Source organism: Mauremys reevesii, linkage group 1 (assembly GCF_016161935.1).
Source record: "Mauremys reevesii isolate NIE-2019 linkage group 1, ASM1616193v1, whole genome shotgun sequence".
NCBI lineage: Eukaryota > Metazoa > Chordata > Testudines > Geoemydidae > Mauremys > Mauremys reevesii.
The window spans coordinates 345,734,642-345,749,133 of NC_052623.1; the positions used below are offsets into that span (position 1 = coordinate 345,734,642).

At 43.4% G+C, this 14,492-nt stretch overlaps 1 protein-coding gene across 3 annotated transcripts in view; it reads right to left on the reverse strand.

Annotated features, from left to right (window-relative positions):
• The window catches only part of CAMK1D (calcium/calmodulin dependent protein kinase ID), a 351,475-nt gene extending 338,107 nt beyond the window's left edge, over positions 1-13,368 (reverse strand). The window contains exon 1 of one of the 3 annotated variants that reach the window (XM_039519397.1): positions 13,003-13,368. In XM_039519397.1, coding sequence (XP_039375331.1) covers positions 13,003-13,094 — 92 coding nt within the window. In that variant the 5' untranslated portion in view covers positions 13,095-13,368. Of the gene's footprint in view, positions 1-4,076; positions 4,195-13,002 lie in introns of those variants that run through there. The other 2 variants (XM_039519401.1, XM_039519399.1) reach the window with 2 other exon arrangements.
• Between the last annotated feature and the right edge of the window lie 1,124 nt (positions 13,369-14,492).

Below are 14,492 nucleotides of genomic sequence, written 5' to 3' on the forward strand. Positions count from 1 at the left end.
CAGGGATATAACCATGTTTCTGTAATATTCTAACACTTGAATAATGATGCCTTGCACTAACAGAACCTTCATTTCAAGATCTTAGAAAGATGTGCAAGCCTGAATTCATTTTCACAACACTGCTGAAAAATATATTAGGGTCTAATGCTACCCTCATAGACACCTATGCCATAACTGCCATTGACTTCAGTGGTCCAAGCTCAAGCATTATAAACAGAGAATCAAGGTAACAGAGTTTAATAAAGACCAAGATGTGTAGATCCAGGTACCAAAACTCACAAACAATTTTCTCCAGAGATACAGAGAATCCATAACTCCTATTAACATTGGCTTGGATTTGTGAGTCCTCTGCATCTCTGATGATCAAGCCACTGCTTCGGGTGCCCTCAGGTTTTGAGAGAGAGAGAGAACAGGGCAGGAAATTAGAAAATTAAAGGAGAGAGCAGGCTAACTGTCAATTCCAAGGGCCTCTGTTCAGGGCTCCTAATCACATTGCTGCTGGTGTTAACTCTCCATGTTCATTTGCACTGTTAAAAAGAGCCTTTTCTTTTGTTCTTCCTGGAAAGTGTAATTAGACTAAAACTATATTGTTTAAATTGGAAATTTATGTGAAAATTAAATGGATTCCTTATGAGAACTTGACTTTTTTAATCCAAAAATCACCTCTCCACATGCACTCTGCCTCCATCCTCTGAAAAAACAAAGGGTATTTTAGTTCTTCTCCCTGGTTACACAGGCTGTTTGTCCAAAGTTACTGTTGTTTCTAAATGTGATATCTGATACTACCAAGATAAAGAGCAAGAGAAGTCATTGATCTTTTGCAATAGGAATGCTGAAGCTCTGGTCTCAGATGTTTTACTGTCAAATCAAATCCAAGTGTCTCATTATCTCAATAAATTTTTCTCAACACAGCTACTGTTAAAAAGAAACAAATTAGGTTTTCAATTCAGCCTAGAAATTTGAATAACAAAAATACATATTAGTTTAATTTAACCTGTGCAAGCTGCTTGGTGATTAAATCTGGCATAAAACTCAATACAAAGATTTAAACGTGAAAACACCAGAAAGGGGCCTTGGAAAGTTCATTAAAAATCTGTTTTTTATAGTTCCCTTTTTTTAAAAAGAAAAAGAGTGATTGACACATCTACAGAAAACTATAGGAACTGATAAGCCAGACAACACACGTCAGTAGTTAGATTAGATAGATAGATAGATAGATTTTGTGAGTCATAATGATTTTTGGGAAATGATGACAACATAAATATTTTGATTGCTAGGCTATTTGAGTTGTCATTAAGTAATATGTTTGCAGCTATGTAAATTATTATTATTATTATTTTATTTTATACTGCATCACTGATGTTCAAATCTATTTGCAGACTGATAAAGTGCCAGATCCCTGCCCCGAGGAAATTTCTCATTCCTCATCTGATTCATTAACCTGCTTACTAATAATATCTTTTCAGTTCAACTTTGTTTTCATACTACTGGAAATGACTGGAAAATTAGGTCCTATTAAATAATCATGAGTGTAAACTGTGATTCACCAGTTAAGTGAATGCCATTACTGGCAATAAATTGAGAACCTTATTATAAGCTTTCATTATTATCAAACAAACCAAAACAGTGCAACTTTGATATAGACTGTACCCTTTGATGTAAATAAAAAATCATTCAAAACCATATTCGGCATGTAGCAACATGTAAATTACACAGTGTAGGGAATAAGAAAGTATTCGAAGTGAGCAGCAGAGAGAGAAAAGAAATTCTTTTTAAGCTGATATTTGAAAAGAGGTGGATGGTGAAGGAGGCAGGCAGGCTGCTCCAGATGGCAAGAGATGTAGAGAAGAAGGATTTCACACGAACAGCAATGAGATGAAGAGAGGAAGGATAGTCTCATGGTTAAGACACTAATGCAGGACTTGGGAAACCCAGGTTGAGCTCCATGCTCTACCACAGATTTCCTGTATAACCTTACCCAAGTTAGGGCTTGTCTACACTTAAAATACTGTAGGGCTTCAGGGAAGATATTCCAACAGGAGGGGTTCTCCCATCAGCGTAGGTACTCCACCTCCCCATGAGGCAATAGCTAGGTCAATAGAATTCTCCCATCAACCTAGTCCTGTCTACACCAGGGGTTGGGATTTTTCATACCTCTCAGCAATGTAGTTATACCAACCTCATTTCCTAGTATAGACCAGGCCTTAGTGTCCCTGGAACTGTTGCCGCACACCTCATGTAGCCATTTATATCTGTGCAGAACACTACTGAAGAATGGCAGTATTTTATACTCACTTTGCTCTGGTGTACCAGGTGCCAGATTGATGAATTGCAGATTGATGAATTATTATTAATGATTTGTATTACAGTAGCGCCTAGGAGCCCCACTCATGGCCAAGGAGCCTGTTGTGCTAGGCGCTATACAAGTACAGAACAAAAAGCCCCAAAGTGCTTACTATTAATCCATATGAATGCTGAATTGCTGCTCTAACCATCTCCTTCCCCCCACACACACACCATTGTATAATGGGAATGACATTACTTCTCTATGTCACAGGGAAGTTGGGAGGATAAGTACATGAATGGTTCGGAGGCGCTCAGCTACTGCAATGACGGAGGATATAGAAAGACAAGCTGTGGAAAGAGAAAGGAGGGTGGTGCTAGATGAGGGAGGAGGAGCTGAAAGGGAAGTAGTGGAAGATAATGTTTGTAAAGTAAATTGGTGCATACCAGGGAAGATGTACTGTATGTAAACTGGCTATCCCCCCACAATCTGCCTTCTTGAAGATCTTCGATTAAACAATATTTTCAGACCTGCCCTGGATGTTTAGGAGGCTTACGGCAATCTGACCTCTGTGGTACCTGGGCAGTAGTTTTGCCTGGTTTAGAGGATCAGTGGCCACTTTAAAATCTGGTATCTTCATGAAGCATCATGACTAGAAAGTAATGCTATAAATCAGGGGTCGGCAACCTCTGTCATGCGGCTCGCCAGGGGTGGCGGGAAGCGCCGCGGGCCGAGGGATGTGCTGGCCGTGGCTTCCCGCCTCCTGCATTGGCCTGGGACGGTGAACCGCGACCAGTGGGAGGATAAGGACGTGGCAGGTAAACAAACTGGCCCGGCCCGCCAGGGTGCTTACTCTGGCAAGCCGCGTGCCTGAGGCTGCCGACCCCTGCTATAAATCACTGCAGAGCTGGGAAGAATTCCCTCTTTCAGTCAATGGATAGCAGTTTTTTGTCTCTAGCCTTTTTGATTCACTAGTTATCAGACCTTAATTCTGATCACCATCTTGCCTTTTTCCCCTCCCATTTCAATTCCCTATTACCATTAACACTAGACCCAATGTTCTATACTATCTAAGAGCCTAAAATCCACTTTGCAAATTGCAGGAACTCATCGTTTCTAACTCTAGTAAATACTGGTTTCTAAAGTCAGGCTGCAAGATAGCAATCAGAATGACCTGACTTGAAAAACATGAATATCACCTTAACTTATTCTTCCTATTATTTTTATTTTGATCCTGGATGCTAACAGTGTCCATTAAACTTCTCAGCAATTTCACAAAATGTAAAGAAATGTTAGTATTGGACCTCAGCTTTGAGTCCTCCACCCAGAGAAGCCAGAGAAGTTATTGTATGTCCCATGCTGTTGTGACATCACAACCAACTCCTGTACCCAGGTGCTCCAATGGCACAATGATCCATAGGGTTTAAAGCCAGAAGAGACCATTAAATCATCTAGTCTGACCCCTGGCATAATACTGGCCATAAAATTCCATCCAGTTATTCCTGTATTGAGCCCAATAACTTGGCTTTGACTAAAGCATATCTTACAAAAATCTTATTATACAGTCTTGATTTAAAGACTTCAAGAGACGGAGAGCCCACCACTTCCCTTCAAAGCTTGTTCCAATGGTTAATCACCATCACTGTTTAAAAAAAGGGAGGGAAGGGGGGCTTATTTCTAATTTGAATTTGCCTGGCTTTAACTTCCAGCCATTGGTGCTTATTATGCTTTTCTCTGTTAGAGTCAACAATGCTGTAGCACGCCGTAGTTTATCCATGTGAAAGTACAATACCTTGGTACTCATGTATGTCCTCTAACGCAGTTAAGCAGAGAGAATATCAAACTGAGAAAACCAGATGATAAACCTCAGTATTTCCTCCATTTAACTCCACTGGAGGGTCATAAGTGTACAAGAACCGCTTGTGATGTCAGCAGCAGAATGGAACTCTGTCAATGGGCATGCCTGTTGTGTAGTGCCCCCTGCTGGCCAAGCATGGCTGTGCAGCATACTGCCTCTTGTTTCCCTTTCACAGGTTCCCAGGAATAATCCAAAGAGGTGTATGTCCAATAACAAACCCCGTTATTGAGGACTGCTTTATTAACTCTCTTCCGCCTCTTCTGCCCCAGTCTCCTCCTGGGCACATCCCTCCTCCTGGAAGTCTCTTGCCTACAACTGCAATCCTCTCTACCAAGCACAATTTCCCAGGCTCTGCTCAGTCTCTCCCCTTAGCTCACCTGGGCACATCCATTCCCAGGCCTGTAGTCTCATCCCTTTGTAGTCAGGGGGTTGCGGTGCTTCTGGACTCTGAGCCATTGAACTCTCTTCCCAAACTACTTCCTTCAGAAACCCTTTCAGCAACAGCAATAGCTCTCACTCCCCACCACCACCCCCAGCTTCCTCATCCTGTTTTCCTCTTTATAAGGCCCAGATGCCTTCTCTTATGCCCAAGTGGACAGCACATAATCAGTCACAGGTGCACTGGACACCCCCTTCCCTCTTAAAGGGGCCAATTGCCCTATGACAAATTCAAACAGCTCCTCAGTCTTTTCAGGGATAGGGAACCAGATGAGGGGCAAATATCAATTTTTTCTTTAAGTTTCGAGAAGCTATTGAAGTTTCACATAATTAAATTACAATAACTGGAGTGAAAACTATTTAATAATTTAGGTGGCACCCACAATTAAAGGTTTCATGTTTCATGATTCATCCTGACAGCGAGAATACAAATGCTTTCAAGAAGTGCAAACTTTTCTTATCTTAGGCCATCAGAAAGAAAGTTTTCTGAACAGTGAGAGCCAGTACCACCCATTTACCTGAACCCACCTATCAGCCCCTCCTACCTGCACTACCACCCAAATGCACATGGCACCATCCACAAAGAGGTATCCTCAACACTAACACATAAGGTGGATATCTTCCTGCATCAGGTGGAGGAGGAGGAGGCTGGGTGGCTGCTTGCACAAGAGAGGAGGAGGACTCATTGTTTTTACAAGGGAGGAGGTTTATCCACCTCTACTAATAGCATCTTGGTATGAGACCCAGGCAGTCACCCGCAAGCAAAGGAGTGAGTTAGTGGTTAGAGACAGCCTCTGTGAGCATGAGGAGTGTGTGGGTGAGTCAGTGTATGTTGAAAAATATATGTGCATAGGTGAGATTGTGTGATTGAGACACAGCATACGTGAGAGTGTGCATGTATGCAAGAAGAGCCTTTAGTCTGGGTGTGAGAGACAGAGACGGGGTGTGAGAGGAGAGTGCTTGTGGGACAGTCTTTGAGTGAATGTGTGACAGAGTGCAAATGAGTGTATGGGAGGGGAGCGAAAAGTAATGTCACGGTGAGTGTCTGAATATGGAAGGAAGAGTGAGGACACGGGACTTGAACAGAAAGGCCCTCAGACAGTGCAACCACCTCTGGGTTCCTTCTACACTGCACTTTACAACCAGGTTGGGACACAGTTACGGTTCATTGGTGGCCATACATAACAACTGAGTTGTTATAACATAATTTGGGGTTGTCTGTGCAAATAGGGCCATATCTCTTTACTACCAAATTAAGGGAATCACATTCCACCCCTATCTGTTCAGAACAAGAGCAACAGTCCCATAACATAGATATAACAGCATTTGCTCCATTCTAAACATGCAAAATGATGGCCCCAACAGAGCTATAACTGTAATGTAAACAGAGCCTAAATTCTACAATGATAGATGCTTTAGAAATGCAGGATGATTAGATTAAACAGACCAGCTGACCAACCTAAGGCTTTCTCTCCTTCCCAACCTCTGTTCATTCCCTCTGGAGCACTTGGCATTGGCCACTGTCAGAAGACAGGATACTGAGCTAGATGGACCTTTGATCTGACCCACTAGGGCCATTCTTATGTTCTTAACCTAATGCATAGACAGCATTCTGCATCTCATGATCTCTTGGAATGTCACATTATCAGCTTTAAAAATTACACTGATGTGGCTTTAAAATGTCAAGGGCTTACAGAGAGAACGGTATTTAAATGATTATCTATTTTCTTAACAGATTCCATTACTGTTGTGAAACTTTACATCTCCCAGTGGCAAGTCGATGCAGTTTTCCACCTGTCCAAGTGGGTGAATTGATTGTCTAGAGCTACAACAGGTGAATTTGTTGGACTTTGTAAAGATAAACAGAGGGCCAGCTCCTCAGCTAATGTAAATTGATGTTGCTGTACTGACTTTAATGGAACCATGACAATGTACATCAGCTGCGGAACTGGGCCAGTATTTATCACTATGTTTTTGTTTGGTTTTAGGGGAAATATATTTCCTTCTGCATTGACTTTCCTCTTTAACTGGACTCTTAGTTATTTGTCCCAACACAATATACAGGAGTGAACACGAACAACTTCAAAAATGGGGATAAAGGCAACAAAGGCACTATCAGACTTACTTACATAGAGTCTGGTTTACCACCATGTTATTCTATTTATACACCATTGGATGGGGTGAAACTGGAGTAACTCATGAATAAATCAGGACCATAATTTCCAGTGCAAAGTGATGTCAATACAAAACAAAAGAACACAATTCCTGAAGTCAATGGGAATTTTGCTTGAGTGCTAGGCTCTCAGAGAGATTTTTCAACAGTATTCTCTCACTCTCGCTTTCCTTCCTTCCGATGTCTTCATCTTCTCACTTCTCCTTTCTAAGCAGTTTCCGCTTTGGTCTTTCTTTTCTGCCCTCTTCATCTCCATTTCTGTCTCCTTCCCCTTTTTTCTTCTCTGTTTACATCTTTCTCACACCTCACTCTTTTATCTCTGTCTCTTTATATTTGTCCCCTTATGTCCTTTCCTGGTCTCCTCTACTTTCAGGACTGCCAAGGAGCAGAGATTTACTGGGATTTTGCTATTGAACAGAAGCTTTTTCCCTGTAGGCCGAGCCCTAGTGTGAAATTGACCAGGGCTAATGTTTGTGACTTTAGTCAATTTCACACTGCTACCAGCACCAGGGGAAAAATTTTTGCAAAATTGTATGATCCAAACCAGTTTCATACTACAGCCAACTCCTTAAGAAAACACCACTGCACAAGAGCATTCACTGAAGGCAAATGACCAAGACTTCAGCATTCCAACAGGAAGCAGTTCCCTATGTATCCCCTGCTACTGTATTATATTTGAAAAACAGTTTTTTCAACAAAAGCTGGCTTTTGTAGGTGACAAATCTGAGGAACTGTCACAGATTGAAGTGTCACTAGAGGAGGTTTTGGAATTAATTGATAAACTCAACATTAACAAGTCACCGGGACCAGATGGCATTCACCCAAGAGTTCTGAAAGAACTCAAATGTGAAGTTGCGGAACTATTAACCAAGGTTTGTAACCTGTCCTTTAAATCGGCTTCGGTACCCAATGACTGGAAGTTAGCTAATGTAACGCCAATATTTAAAAAGGGCTCTAGGGGTGATCCTGGCAATTACAGACTGGTAAGTCTAACGTCGGTACCGGGCAAATTAGTTGAAACAATAGTAAAGAATAAAATTGTCAGACACATAGAAAAACAAACTCTTGAGCAATAGTCAACATGGTTTCTGTAAAGGGAAATCGTGTCTTACTAATCTATTAGAGTTCTTTGAAGGGTCAACAAACATGTGGACAAGGGGATCCGTGGACATAGTGTACTTAGATTTCCAGAAAGCCTTTGACAAGGTCCCTCGCCAAAGGCTCTTACGTAAATTAAGCTGTCATGGGATAAAAGGAAAGGTCCTTTCATGGATTGAGAACTGGTTAAAGGACAGGGAACAAAGGGTAGGAATTAATGGTAAATTCTCAGAATGGAGAGGGATAACTAGTGGTGTTCCCCAAGGGTCAGTCCTAGGACCAATCCTATTCAATTTATTCATAAATGATCTGGAGAAAGGGGTAAACAGTGAGGTGGCAAAGTTTGCAGATGATACTAAACTACTCAAGATAGTTAAGACCAAAGCAGATTGTGAAGAACTTCAAAAGATCTCACAAAACTAAGTGATTGGGCAACAAAATGGCAAATGAAATTTAATGTGGATAAATGTAAAGTAATGCACATTGGAAAAAATAACCCAACTATACATACAACATGATGGGGGCTAATTTAGCTACAACGAGTCAGGAAAAGATCTTGGAGTTATCGTGGATAGTTCTCTGAAGATGTCCACGCAGTGTGCAGAGGCAGTCAAAAAGCAAACAGGATGTTAGGAATCATTAAAAGGGGATAGAGAATAAGACTGAGAATATATTATTGCCCTTATATAAATCCATGGTACGCCCACATCTCGAATACTGTGTACAGATGTGGTCTCCTCACCTCAAAAAGATATTTTAGCACTAGAAAAGGTTCAGAAAAGAGCAACTAAAATGATTAGGGGTTTAGAGAGGATCCCATATGAGGAAAGATTAAAGAGGCTAGGACTCTTCAGTTTGGAAAAGAGGAGACTAAGGGGGGACATGATAGAGGTATATAAAATCATGAGTGATGTTGAGAAAGTGGATAAGGAAAAGTTATTTACTTATTCCCATAATACAAGAACTAGGGGTCACCAAATGAAATTAATAGGCAGCAGGTTTAAAACAAATAAAAGGAAGTTCTTCTTCACGCAGCGCACAGTCAACTTGTGGAACTCCTTACCTGAGGAGGTTGTGAAGGCTAGGACTATAACAATGTTTAAAAGGGGACTGGATAAATTCATGGTGGCTAAGTCCATAAATGGCTATTAGCCAGGATGGGTAAGAATGGTGTCCCTAGCCTCTGTTCGTCAGAGGATGGAGATGGAGGGCAGGAGAGAGATCACTTGATCATTGCCTGTTAGGTTCACTCCCTCAGGGGCACCTGGCATTGGCCACTGTAGGTAGACAGATACTGGGCTAGATGGACCTTTGGTCTGACCCGGTACGGCCTTTCTTATGTTCTTATGTTCTTTCACTTTCTGTCCTGATTTGGGGGTTCTGTGATTTCCTTACCACAGCTTATTTCATCACAGCCATCTAGAGAGATCCTGAGAACACAGAAAAAGGGCTGCTCTTGTGTTATAGGTGCTTTTAGCACTTTGACATCCTTAGATAAAAGATGACAGAGAAGTACAAAATATATGCACCTTCATCTAGGACCTTTCATCTGAGGGCCTCAAAGTTTTTCACCTCTGAGGCAAATAAGTATTATTATACAAGTTTTACAGATGGGGAGACTGAGTCACGGAAATTAAGGTCCCATCTACACTATGAAAAATCTATTCTATTGTGGAATTAGCTTACATATGTCATTTCTAACATGGTTCAGCATTATATTATAGAAGGGACCAAATCAGGCTTCAGCTTTGTTTGTAAATCATGTTATAAAGGACTTGATCACTTGAACCTCATGGCCTGAGATAACTCCCAATTAAAACACCGAGAGCCTGTCCACAGACTTTAATGGAAGGGCCTTTGGGGCCTTGGACCCCGACCCTCGAAGTTATTTAGGTTCCGATCTTCCACTGATTTCAAGGAAACTAGGAGCCTTTGAGGATCTGGGCTTTGTGAGTTGAACAGCAAATGGTCTAATTTGTCAGAAGATCTGAGCACTGTCAAGTTCCATTTAAATCAATGAGATTGGCAGGTGCTCGGCACCTTTGAAAGTCTGTGGCAGAAACAAAATTAGAACTCAGATTTCCTGATTAACAGGCCTGCACACTGCTACTAGGCCATGCTCTCTCCAGGAGTGGTAAAGGAACTGATTCACAAATATTGGGTTTTAAATGTAAAAATATTTATAATTGTCATAATAGGGCCGGTCCTACTTTCCTTATGCCAGCTCCCTTTGCCTTTGATCTGGCTTCCATAATATGTAAATTATTTCTAATTTAATTTGCCTTTTTTTTTTGCGAAACTTTGCAGTTTGACTATTAAACTAAGTCACATCTAAAAACTTCACTGCTTACAACTATAGTTAAATAGAATCCTGTAGCCTGAGCTTGCAAATTGTGACATTAACAAATAATCTTTAAGGGCACAAACTACTCAGTGGCTACATTTAATTAATTTCAATGGCAACAGTAACACCAGCATAATTGAACCATTGGATAAAATGCACATAGCCACCTTGGGGCTCTAATGTGCTTCCACTGATTTCAATGGAGACATGATCGATCAGCCCCAGATGTAGGAAGTTTTCAGCGGCACAGCTCATACAATGTGGAGACAACTTCACAGAAAATTTTCTGTGGTGACAGAGGTTTATAATTAGGCTTGGAAGGATTCGATTTTTAATCAGTAGATGTCAGTAAATGTTGATTTCATCATACACACAGACCAACAAAAATATTTCCATTGATAATAATAAAAATTTACAAATAGGCAAAGAGAATGTATTAGAATTTGATTTAAATTTACCTTGCACATTTTGACATGTGATGTTGACAATTTGTGTTTTAATGGTTATAAAACTTTAACTTTTTAATCTCAACATCTACATTAAATAACAATTATCTGTGACCCCTATTGTCTGATCCTCCCATAATTCCCACAACTATGAAAATTTAATTACATGAAAATAAAAAATGCTTTAAAATAAATATTGATATTATCCATTAAAAAATAAATTGAATTATGCCAAGCCTATTTATAGTGGAAACCACAGGGAACAGACTTGCAGCTTTAATTAATCTCTTCATGTTATGATTTTACTTTTTCCAACACTCTTTAGTGCAGGCAAAGAATTACATACCTAAGATGACAAGTAAGGACATGTTTCTTATTACACCAAATGATGTCAGTACAAGAGCTAGACAAAGAGGATGAGAATAAACTAAAATAATAACAACATTTAGCACTTATACTGTGCTTTGCATCTTGAAAGAGCTGTAGAACATTAGTTTGATTAACTAAACTATGCATTTTACTAAATATTACGTCTACTCTACTTATTATAATCCAGATGCATGACCTAGTTCAACATTAAATGTCTAGTCTGATTCTTACTCACAGTTTGTTCACAAGGAAATCAGTGAGTTAGTGAATCAAAAATATACTAATGTTTACAGAGAGCCCTCCTTTGGAAGCAGAAAGAAGTTGAAATACTATGTTAGTCTAGTCTAAAACTGTATTTTGTAAGTAGCACATACAGTGCTCAGTATGTAAAGTACAACCTAGAATTAATATCACTTATAGTCATTCTAAAGTTGCGTGTAAAGCTGCTCAAAATACAGCTGCCAGGGACACGCAGAATGTGACTGAGACAGATGCTATAGAAGCATACAGTCAACAAATACAAGCAGTCCATATGCTAACCTCTCCTAGAACTCATGGCCATCCACATCCACAATGTCTTTTAAAAAAACTTGTTTTAAAACAAATACACACGCCTCCTTGCTGAAGTGAAAAGTATTTTACTACATCCTGTTCCCTTTTTTTTTAACCATCTGTACATGTTTATTCTGAACCTTCAAAAAGTCTAACATTTTACTAATCTTTATGAACAGACACAACATAACAGTGAAACCAGCAACAACAGTTAAACTATGGTAACCTACTAGATGAAACACATCCAACCCACTCTTATTATTTCTGATGTTTTTTCTACTAAGAGACTCTGACATCAGCTTTAGCAGAAAGCATGAAAGTTAGACTACCCTTACCATTGCCCAATCTCTCTCTCTTTCTCAGCCTATGTATATTTTAAATTACATGTTTATTAATATTTTTGATAAAACAAACATAGTAGTCTGAATACTGGGGTGAGTTGACCAGAAAGTGAGTTGACGGGGGTCAATATTAGATATACAACCATTTTCTCTGTATACAAATATATTGTTATTTCTATTACTGATTCAACCTAGTTCTTGCTACACACCCAATGGAAAAAGAAAAAAGAATGAGATACTGTATACAAGCGGGGCTGTCTTTTGGATGCTTTAGTGACCAGCAAAGTGCTGGATGGAATAGCACATATGCACAGGCGCTCACAGTAACACAAACCAAACACACAGGTACACTCACACACTTACTAAAACACATCTAGCCACCAATATATGCACACAGTCTTATATCCGTACTAATACATATCAAGGCATGTACCAGCGCGCGCACACACACTAATTCTAACACATTTTCAAATATATATGAAACACCACACACACGAAAATGACACAATCACAAATCAGCAAGCCTTCAAATGCATAGAAACACAAACACACACTTACATACTCAATCCACACAAACACAAACCTTCTCAAACACACATTCATGAGACAGACACACACCAACACAAAGGTATCCGGACTCACACACACTCAAATGCATACACACACACACCACGAACCTCCTCAAAACACACAAACACAAACCTTCTCAAACACACACACACACACACGAGACAGAAACAAGAAACAAGCCAACACCGGTGCATCCCGGACGGACACACACACAACACGACACACTCAAACACGCAGCAAGAGACACGCTTTGGCTCGTACACACAATCGCACCCCACCAAACACAACCTCGGGTGCAGGCTGGCACACGGACACCAGGCACACACACTCTCTCAGATTAAACACCCTCTAACACACACCCCATCTGTGTGCAACTCACACACACACACGACTGACGGGGATGGAGGGGCAGGAGCCAGCCAGCCCGGCCCCGCCAGCGGAGCGGGACGGTGGGTCCGGCTCCCATCACGCCCCAGCCCCAGCAGCAGGACCGGCTGGGCTGCCGCATCCCGGCCCGATCATCACTTACGTTCCCAGGGTCTCCTTGAACTCGAAGATCTTCTTGATGTCCTCGGCTTGCTTCTTCCAGGAGGCGCTGCCCTCCCCGTTCTCCCGGGCCATGGCAGCGGCGGCGGCGCAGCGTTCCCGCCCGGGCAGGAGCCGGAGATGCCGAGTCCAGCGCAGGCAGGCGGACGATGGAGCAGCCGGCGGCACGGGGAGCTTTTGCTTTCTCTTCTGCCGCTGCCGCTTCCTCTTTCCCCCTCTCTTCTCTCTGCCGCGCTCCCACTCAGACTTCCTGCTCGCGGCGGCGGCGGCGGCGGCGTGTTTCCTCCTGGCTCCGGCGGACCCCGCGTCCCCCTCTCCGCTCCTGGCTTCTTCCTTCCCTCCTCTCTCCCGTCCCCTCTTTTTTATTTTTCCTCCCCTCTCGCTTCCCCCCTCCCTTTCCTTGTTTCCTCCCTCGCTTTTTCCCTCCTTCCTTCTTTCCTCTTGTCCCTTTCCGTCCCTCTTCTCCCGTCTCTCCTTCCCCCCCTCTCACCGACTGGTGCTGCTGCCTTCAAGGGGGATTTCCTTGGCAGGTTTTATCCCCCCCCCCGGGTCAGTTTGCAGCCCCCCCCCCGGGAGGTTTCCAGCCAAACTCAGCAGCAGCAGCCCGGCTGCGGGGAGCAGAGGACACTTGGAAGCTGCTGCTTGAGTTACTTTTGCCGCCCCCGCCCCCTCCTCCAAGCAAAGCCCCGAGTCCTTTTCTCGCCCGCCCGCCCGGGTTAGTTTTCTTGCAGGAGACTCAAGCGGGGTTTAGTGCGCGCCAGGCGAGCCTCGCTAGTGCGCGCGAGCCACGGAGCGGCCGGCGAGCGGAGCGCGCCAGGCTCCCCGCTCTTGTCTCAGGCTGCTGCCGCTGCCGGCCATAGGGGTTTCACGGCGCCGGCACCGTGGCGGCGGCTGGTTGTTATGGCAATGGGAGGCGGAGGGGAAAACAGCGCCCCCCACTCCCGCCAGCCCCACAGCTCCAGCCTCTCCTGCGGCCGCGCCGCCTGTCAGCGCCCCTCCTGACTGAGTGACTGGCGATAATTCGCATTGCACCAAAACCGCGCACGTCAACCCCCCCCCACTACACAGGGAGCCCAGCCAGCCCGGAGTGGGGGGGCCGCCTCCCTCCCTCCCTCTGCCAGGCGCGCGCGGAAGCCCCCAGCCCTGCAGGGGGGAGCCGCCCGCCGAGCAGACCCGCCCGCCCCCGCAGCTCCTGGCAGGCGCAGGGGTGAGTGCAGCAAGGGCAGGAATGCGACAGGGACTCTGCAGAGGGCCGGCGAGCCCGGCCTGGGAGGGGCAGCGAGCTGGGGGGTCGAGCACTTGATTTGACTGGACGTGCCAGGAGTTTTCCGCTGCCCGCTGCAGGCTGCGCTAGAGCTGCCCAAGACCCCCCCCCCCCACACACACACACATTTTTCTGATTGGCCCAGCCCAGGCAGCTCCAAGGCCTCTTTGCTAAGGGACTGTCAAACAAGGGGGCCAGATGGACACCTA